This window comes from Phaseolus vulgaris, chromosome 8 (genome assembly GCF_000499845.2).
Source record: "Phaseolus vulgaris cultivar G19833 chromosome 8, P. vulgaris v2.0, whole genome shotgun sequence".
NCBI classification, from domain to species: domain Eukaryota; kingdom Viridiplantae; phylum Streptophyta; class Magnoliopsida; order Fabales; family Fabaceae; genus Phaseolus; species Phaseolus vulgaris.
In genome coordinates this window covers 14,229,397-14,238,569 of record NC_023752.2, presented here as the reverse complement: position 1 = coordinate 14,238,569, position 9,173 = coordinate 14,229,397, and the positions used below count along the sequence as shown (strand labels likewise).

At 37.3% G+C, this 9,173-nt stretch overlaps 2 protein-coding genes across 2 annotated transcripts; both read right to left on the bottom strand.

Moving 5' to 3' along the window:
• Positions 1-206: 206 nt before the first annotated feature.
• On the bottom strand, positions 207-1,829 carry LOC137824625 (uncharacterized). The gene is made up of 2 exons (XM_068630292.1): positions 1,031-1,829; positions 207-658 (listed from the first exon to the last, which is right to left on the bottom strand). The coding sequence occupies exons 1-2, from the start codon at positions 1,827-1,829 to the stop codon at positions 207-209; spliced, it is 1,251 nt and encodes a 416-aa protein (XP_068486393.1).
• Positions 1,830-3,011: 1,182 nt separating this feature from the next.
• On the bottom strand, positions 3,012-4,167 carry LOC137824624 (uncharacterized). The gene is made up of 2 exons (XM_068630290.1): positions 3,917-4,167; positions 3,012-3,861 (listed from the first exon to the last, which is right to left on the bottom strand). Exons 1-2 carry the CDS (start codon positions 4,165-4,167, stop codon positions 3,012-3,014), a joined length of 1,101 nt encoding a protein of 366 aa, XP_068486391.1.
• Between the last annotated feature and the right edge of the window lie 5,006 nt (positions 4,168-9,173).

The following is a 9,173-nucleotide window of genomic DNA, read 5'->3' as shown; positions in this document are numbered from 1 at the left end:
CAGCGCGCTCATCCCTCCTATTAACCCCTGCCCGCCTTACTCTAGTCTTCCTTATTTCCTCTAGCCAGAACTCATTTCTTCACATCAAAAGGCTGCTTAACACCAATCAATGTACCTGCAGCCAGGGACTCTTCTTTATACACCACAAAGCGAACATATGTCCTCACGCCCTCAACCTCACCCCCTCAATCACCATCCTCCCCCATTTATTTGTAGCTTCTAATACAGACAAGGGGGTTCAACATCCAATCTGAAAGAGAATAGCTAAAAGAGGGGTCCCTGTGCTTTAACCACTGCCAGGACTTAAGCTGGACTTTTTGAATAATCTCCTCCACATCTATTTTCCCTTGGCTAAAGACAACAGAGTTCCTTTGCTCCCATATACATGCCACTATAGTTGCCCACACTCCTTTCCATAAGAGATTTTGTCTACTGCTAAGTTGGGGTAGATAAAAACTTTCAAAGTGAGCTAAAATGGCATTATGCTGTACAGACACAATGCCGATCCATCTAAGACATAACACCCACACCCTCTGAGCAACATCACATTCTATGAATGTATGTTGGCATGTTTCCTCCTGTAACTCGCACATAGCACAGAGGATTGTGTTCATGATCACCCCTCTTCTACTCAAGCTTTCCCTTGTAGGTATTCTGCCTATAAGAATTCTTCATGTTGTGGTTATCACATTGGGGAAGGTTTTGATTTTCCAAAGATAACTGAACACATCATTTTGGGATCTTCTAACCGGATGAGCTATACATTCATACACAAAATTAACAGGAAACAGCCCCGAATCATCAAAACCCCACACCCGTATATCTTCCTGATCCCTAGTTAGCCTAACTCTTGATAAGTGCAAAGCCAAATCTCACTCCAACATGCTTTCCCACTCGAATCTTGCTCTTCTCCACCTATGTTTCCATTCCCACACTGAGTCTACCCAAGAGCCAACCTCTTCCACCTTTTGGCCCTAGTTCAAAGAGATTGAATAAAGCCTAGGAAATAAAGTTTTGAGGCTACTATTACCGGCCAATGCATCCTCCCAAAATCTTACTTTGTCTCCACTTCCTACTTTCCATACGACTTGCTGATTAAACCAACCTTCTCCTTCTCCCTCCGTGCACACTTTCTGTAAGTCTCTCCACCACCAGGATTGGACTTTTATTGATGCTTGCCGGCATTCTAAATCCACCCCATACTTGGAAAACAACATCTCCTTCCACCTTCCTTTCTCTTCAGATATCAGACGCCACCTCCATTTAGCCAGAAGAGCATAATTGAACTTCCTAATATCTTTGATTCCCAAACCACCTTCCTCCTTTGGTTTACACAGCACTTCCCAACTTACCCAAGCGATCGGTTTCTTCTCCTTCCCCCAACCCCATAGGAACCTCCGTTGTAAGCTGATAATGCTTCTGCACACGCAATTAGGTGCTTTATAAAGCGAAAGGTAGAATAGTGGGACTGCTGTTATAACTGATTTGATGAGACAAATTCTCCCTGCCAAAGATAGAAATCTCCCTCTCCATGCATTAAGTCTGGCTCTTAGTTTACTTAGGACAGGCTCCCAAAAAGCAGTCTTTCTTGGATTCCCTCCCACCTCCAAGCCCAGATACTTAAACGGTACTCCCATCTGACCACAATTCAAGATTTTTGCATAGCAGACCATGGCATTTCGGTTAACATTTACACCTGCAATTCTGGATTTGTGGAAATTAATCTTCAGGCCTGAGGCTAGCTCGAACCCCCTAAGGATTGCCTTAATAGCCACCACATTACTATGAGACTCCTCACAGAAGAATAAAGTGTCATCTGCAAATTGCATAGAACAGAGTTCAACCTTCTCTCTTCCAATCTTGACACCTGATAGTAGGTTAGCCTTCTTTGCTTGCCTTACTAACCCAGCTAGACCCTCTACTACCACTAAGAAGAGGAAGGGAGCGAGGGGATCACCCTGCCTCAAGCCTCTTGTTGGCTTGAATTCCTCTGTTGGACTACCATTCACAAGCACCGAGACAGATGCAGATTCCAGTCATCCACGCATCCATTCAACCCATTTAATTTGGAATCCCAATTTTAAGAGCATATCATAGAGAAAATCCCAACTAACTGAATCATAAGCTTTCTCAAAGTCCACCTTCAAGCACAACCCAGATCTCCCACTCCTCCTCAGATCCTCTACTACTTCATTTGCCATGAGAACGCTATCAAGAATCCCTCTGTCTTTTAAGAAAGCTGATTGACATTCATCAATAACAGAGGGTAACACTTTTTTAAGTTTGCCCGCCAACACCTTCGATATGACATTATAAAAAGCCCACACTAAAGATATTGGTCTATACTGCTCCAGCTTAGATGGATCCCTTACTTTTGGTACCAATGCTATAAATGATGCATTGCAGCCCTTTGGTATAGTACCTGTATCATGGAACATAGCCAAAGTTGTAATTAGCTCATCTTTGATAAAGTCCCGGCTTTTTTTAATTAAGTTGAAGTTGAACCCATCCGGTCCAGGACTCTTAGACCCTTCACATTGCCACACCGCTTCCTTGATTTCCTCCTCTGTAAACGCTGCCAGGAGAAACAAGTTTTCCTCCTGATTAATTCTTTTAAATTCAACTGCATCAAGCCGCACCCCCAGGTCCTTTGTTGCTTTAAATCTATTTTCAAACAACTTCTTTGCTTCTATTCGAACCGTGCAAGGTTCCTCACACCATTGGCCCCCAACTTCCACTCCCTTGAGTTCATTTCTAAGTCTTCTCCATTTAATGGATGAATGATAGAATTTGGTGCATGCATCCCCGAATTTCAGCCAGTTCATTCTAGCCTTTTGACTTATAAGTGAGTCAATTTTTCTATCAATCTCCCGCAGTTGACTCAACAATTCCACTCTTTCCACCCTTACACTTTCATGTTGGACATCAGTGAGATCCTGACATTCCAAGCTATCCATTTCTTGTAGAATTACTCTCCTCTTGATATGTAAGTTTCCATATACATCTCTATTTCATACCTTCAGATCTCCCTTCAGCCTTTTCAATTTGTCCTTGAGCTTTGTTATTTCATTCCCCTGAACAACATATGACTGCCACTTTTCCTTCACCATCCCATAGAGCCCCCTTTCCATATGCCATGCATCAATGGTTCTAAATGGTCTAGGCCCCCAGTCCTTGTTTACCGATTTAACCACAATGGCACAATGGTCTGATACTTCCCTCCGCTGTATATACTGCTTGTTTCTTGGCCATATCTGTAGCCACTCTTCAGTTACAAGGATTCTATCCAATCTATTTTTCGTCGAGCCATTTGCCTTAAACCAAGTGTATTTTTTCCCTACTAAAGGCAGATCTAACAACAGATTTGCTTCAATGAAATTGTTGAAACCACAGATCTCCCTAGAGCAACCCACTGTACTATTTATACTCTTCCTCTCACTTTTGTTTCTTACTGCATTAAAATCCCCACAAAAACACCATAACAGATCATGTGATGCTACTTTAATGTTAGACAACTCCTCCCAAAGCTTCACCTTTTCTGTGTATGCACAAGCAGCGTAAACATTTACAATTACACATCTCAGAGCAGAGCTTATATGTTTCCCGAAAAAAACAATAAACCCCTTTCCCATGACTTGACTCTCATAACCAAACACAGACTTCTTCCACATAGTAAGCAGACTACCTCCTCCATTTTCGCCTTCATTGTGTATCCGTCCCACCTCATTATCCCCCCACAACGCAAAGCATCTGGCATCGGAAAAAACAGTGGTCTTTGTTTCTTGAATGCATACGATTTCTGCTCCCTCACACGCAATAACTTGCCTCAGGTATTTGGCTTTAGTTCCTCCCCCCAGACCTCTAATATTTAAATTAATGATCAACATAAAAACCAGTCATCTTTCCCTCCTCAAACCTCTGTATACACTCCGCGTCTCTCGCTTCCATGCACTTATATTCCTTAACTACCTCTACTTCATCCCCTCTGCAAGCAATACCCATACGTTTACCCCCTTCCCATAGCATACCTGATTCCTCCACAACTTCCGATTCGCATAATCGGGCATTACAGTTAAAGATATCTCCATCAGAGATTGCTGTTGAAGGGATTTCAGTTGTGTAGATGGAAGAACTCCTTAACCGAGTGGCTCTGTCACTTATTCTCATCGAACGCCTGGGGTGAGTGCTTGGTTCTCCCAATTCCCACAACCCTTTTCAATCTCCTGCCAAACCAAATCTTCAATATGGCTTCTAAATAGCGTATCGCACCCAAGGTCCTCCCTCTCTAGCAGTTTACCCCCGGCACGCCCTTCCCCAGGGGTTGGCTCTGTCTCTAGATCTTGGTTTTCCTTCAACTGGGCCGACTGCTTACCCTGTTGGTCCAACAAAGGGATAGGTGTGCAAAGTAAATTTCTATGCTCCACGTCCACCACTAGCCTCGCCAATTCATCATGTTCTAGACAACTATAGCCTTCCACTTTATCAGCTACCCACGCTGGGGATTTGACTAAGATCAACTCTTCTGAATCCTTATGGATCTCCATTTCCCCATTCGTGATACTCTGACACTCTTTAAGCCGACCTAGTACTCCTTTTGTCACAGACTCCCCAGATCCAGACATTTTTGTATTTTGTGAGACCTGGTCCCCACCTTCGTTCTCCTCCCCCTTCTGCCACGTAGCCCCTCTGTCGCACCGCTCCACCTCCTCCTCGCAACTATTGACCGACAACTCTGTCTCTTCTACGTAAGTGTCCATCGAAGAAGCACTATCGGAGGAGCCAAACCCATAAGCACTACACTTACACAGAATTCCTTTGGCACTTGGGTTTTCCTCTTCGATAAAAATGTTGTAGATATTATTGTTAATCCTCTTGTCTTTCTTCAACCTTGCATTACAATTTTTCAATATCCTGACTTGAAGCCTAGCAAACTCTAAGTACTCCCAAATCAACGTTGAGTTATCTACAGACACCAAAGATGCCGTCTCCCCTACCACTTTGGCAAAACAATCCTCATTCCACAAAGAGAGAGGCAAGCCATAACATCTGACCCATACCAATTTATGGTCCGCCATATGATTCTCAGACCACGGTTCTATGTAATCAAAAAGGTTTTCGAACCAAACCTTGTTGAGGTTTATGAGGGCCTCCATGCTTTCCTCTACTATTGGCGTGATTAGGGCCAATCTATCTCCCATATACCTCAACTTGACCGCGCCCATACCTCCCTTCGCAAACTCCTCTTCCAGATGATCAAAGTCTAACTCTACATTAAACTGGCCAATTGAGCTTCTTTCCATCCACGGTAAGGGATGTTGGTGTGTCTTAATAACTGGTCCTTTCCAATGCTGTTGTGAGCCTCCAACTACTGCTTCAACAAAGGATTTCTTTCGAACTTTTTCCACCCAGACCTCCTTCTTTCTTGAAGTCTCGCTTACCCCCAGACCTACCGCACTCTGCTTCCTTGTTTCTTTTGGCAGCTCCAGTTGTTGCTCCATGCCTTCCTTCCTCTGCTCCCTTCCATATTCTACCTCATTTCTCCGGTACCTCGAGACATTAACATGCAGCTTCAAATTTCCTATATATATTTGGTCAAGTTCCTTCTCTAATCTCCCAACGTTTCCCACCTTACCAAATCTCACAAAACCAAACCTCCTCCCCCACTTATTTTGCCTACGAGAGATAAAAACTTCTTTCACCCTTGCCCACCTCTGGAACACCTTGTGCATATCCAGTTCACCATACCCATGTGGGAAATTCGAGAAGAAGAAGGATGTTGCATTATCCACTGTTTTTCGTTTCATGTGGCCGAAACTTCCCTGTCTCTGCGAATGTCCATGTCCTCCATACCTCTGTCCATACCGCGCTTCCCTTTCTCCATACCTAGTTGTGATTCGAGCTGCCATCTTTCACTGTTCACTTTTTCGTGGGTTGAACTGCAATTGTGGTTTGGATTATTGATTCCTCCAAACCATGATCTTGAGTTTAATTTATGATTTGTGCGTTGATCTCTTCCAATGTTAAGGATGGGTTATTATATGGTTTATTATATAGGTTATTATATGGTCTAATAAAGATTATTTATCGTCTAAAACATATAATATTCATGTCTACTCATGACTATTATTAGATGATTATTCTATTAATTATATATAGTTAGCATATACACAAATGAGTTTAACTAACTAAAGAGAGTGTGAATTAACACGTGTGTGTAGTTCATTTTTATCCTCCTTATAATTTACTCTTCCCTGCATATGCGCTTTGAATTTATTATTGTGTAAATTCTTGTATGTGTTCATCAATAATGACAACAAAAATTGATTTTACCAAAAAAACAATTTGTTGAGTGCCAAAATTTAATCGCTAAATAAAAATTACTGACAGAAAAGTGGCAATCACAAATCCATCAATAATATGTTTGCCCGTAAATTTGTCAACTGAAATTACAGACAACTAAATTCGTCGATAACTACATTAATATTATTTATTTATTAGCATTATTATTATTATTAAAATTATTATTTCAAACAATTTTTTTATTAAATATTAACTAAATTTAAAAATGAAAAATAATTAGTCATTATATTGATTAAATTATATACTAATTTAGACACTAAAAAATTATTAATATCTTGATTTTTATTATTAATAAAATATTTTAAAACTATTTCTAAATTGGTATCTAAATTAGCTATAAAAAAGTTTTAATTATTAATATTTTAGATTTTAAATTAATATCTAAAATACTATAGACTAATTTAGAATCTATTAATAATAAAAAATATTTTAGATATAATAATTTTTAAGTTTAAAAAAAAATTAATGAAATCAATACAAAAATTAATTATTTTGGTTTTCAAAAGTTCATTTTTATTTAATAATTTTTTTATAATATTTATTCAATATTGAGTTATTATTGTCATTGAGATTTTGGTGGACCAAGAATCGAATCCAAGTCTTATGAATACACATGCGGTCCACCACTAAGTGAAAAATAACATTTGATCATCTTCTAATGTATATTATTCTTATTCTTATTATGACATCATTATTCTTAATTCTTATTATGACATCATTATTCTTAATTCTATTAATAATGTTATCAGAGCAATATTTTTATTTTAATATATTTTAATATAAAATAAATTTATTGGTATTCTATGATCATAAATTATTATTAATAAGAAAATTATTAATATTTTATTATAATTTTTATCTTCATAATTTTTGTTATTATTATTAGTATCATGATTATTTTATTAATATTATTACAATTTTTAAATTAATATTTCCATCTTAATATTTATTAATATAAAAAATTTATTACAATTGCTATTATCGTAATTGATTATTAATAAATTATTATTATTATAAGTATTATCATAATTATTTTTCATAATATTATTATTGTCATAACTATTATTATTACTATTATGTGGAATTATTAAATTAATATTTTCATTTTATTGTGCAATCATATAAAATAAAATTATTAGTATTATAATTATAAAAAAAATGAAATTAAGATTATTATTATTATTATTATTATTATTATTATTAGAGTTATTAAAGTTATTAGAGTTATCAATGGATATTGATTGGTGTCAAATATAACAAATATAGATTGATGACAAATTACCAAATGATATTGATTGGTATTCAATTACAAACAGATATTAGAGACATATTTTTGATTGTGCATATATGTTAATAAAATCAAATTATCAACAAAATAATATTCATTGATAATTTTTCGGCGGTAAATTTAATTTTTTTAAATGAATATTATAGAATATCACGTCCTTCTTCTATTATCATTTCGGGTTTCCTTACTCGTTAATTATGTGTTTACTATATCATTTGTTGTTTAAATTGTTTCTGCTCGTAAACTTCTTGATCTCTAATACATAACATGTATGAAAGAATCAATTGTAATCTGTTATGCATTTATTTGGTGGATATTCATTGATAAGATCAACTCCGTTTATATGTTTTCGTCATGAAGAAAAATCTTCAAAAAGACGTTCAATCTTAAGGATTATAGAATGATATCATAGAGGATTAACGTATAAAATGATAACAAAAGTTTTGTTTTAAGATGAAATTTTGTTATCCATACCATCAATACAAGAATGTTAGTAACTTAAAACATTAAATTGTGAAGCTACTTAAATGAATATTAAAACAAAAAACATTAACACAAGTCAAATTGAGTCACTTAAATTAAAAATTAATTTAAGACATAATAATGGATTATAGTCAGCTTAACCGGTGTCACCTAGAGAAAATCAACTCTTCTAAATTAGCATTCATTGTTTTAGAGTATGCTACAAATAATAAAAATATATGTACCGTTGTTTTGCTCATCCGTTCAAACGTATCAAATCTGTACCAGGGCTAGAGCGAATGCGGTTGCAGCAAAATCTTATGAAGGAGATGCGGTGGAGGAGGAGAAGAACGGTGAAGATACGTTCATCTTGAAGAAGAATGTGGACCACACGTCCGACGACCAATTTGGAGAGGGAGGGGTCCCTCGTTCTGAAGCAGGAAGGAGAAGCTTGCCAAAGGCTATTCCTTTGCTGGATTCAGTGACCAAACAGCGTGAAACAAGGTTAGTTTCTTAGAGCCTCAGTAACTTATCAGACACTGCCGTTAGGAATTGCAACATGTTGTTTTGAATGAACAATGAGCATTTTGAATCGTTTAGAATCTGGAACATCGGAAAGGAACTGATATTTTTTTTCGGGAGAGATGATGTTGTCATAGGCCGTATTCAAACTATGGAGATTCGAGATAAATCAGTAGTCAGGAGGGAAAGTACAAGTAGGGTGGAGAATAGTTTTTCTGATGATTAAGATTATTAGTATGAATATAAGGGGAGTGGGGGGTTCCATCAAGAAGAAGTATTTGTGTGAGTTGATTTAGAAAGAACGGGTGGATTTGGTGTGTTTACAGGAGATCAAGTATAAGGAGATGGGGATGGAGGAGAATTTCAAATTGTGGAGTTCAAATGAGGTAGAATGGATAGAGAATGCGAATGAGAATAACGTTGGAGGAGTAATTACGATGTGGAGGAGAAATTGCTTTCTTCTTAGCAAAGTAACCAATGGAAATAAATACAACATTATTGAAAGGGAGTGGAGGTTAGGAGAAGCCATACAAATTGTCGT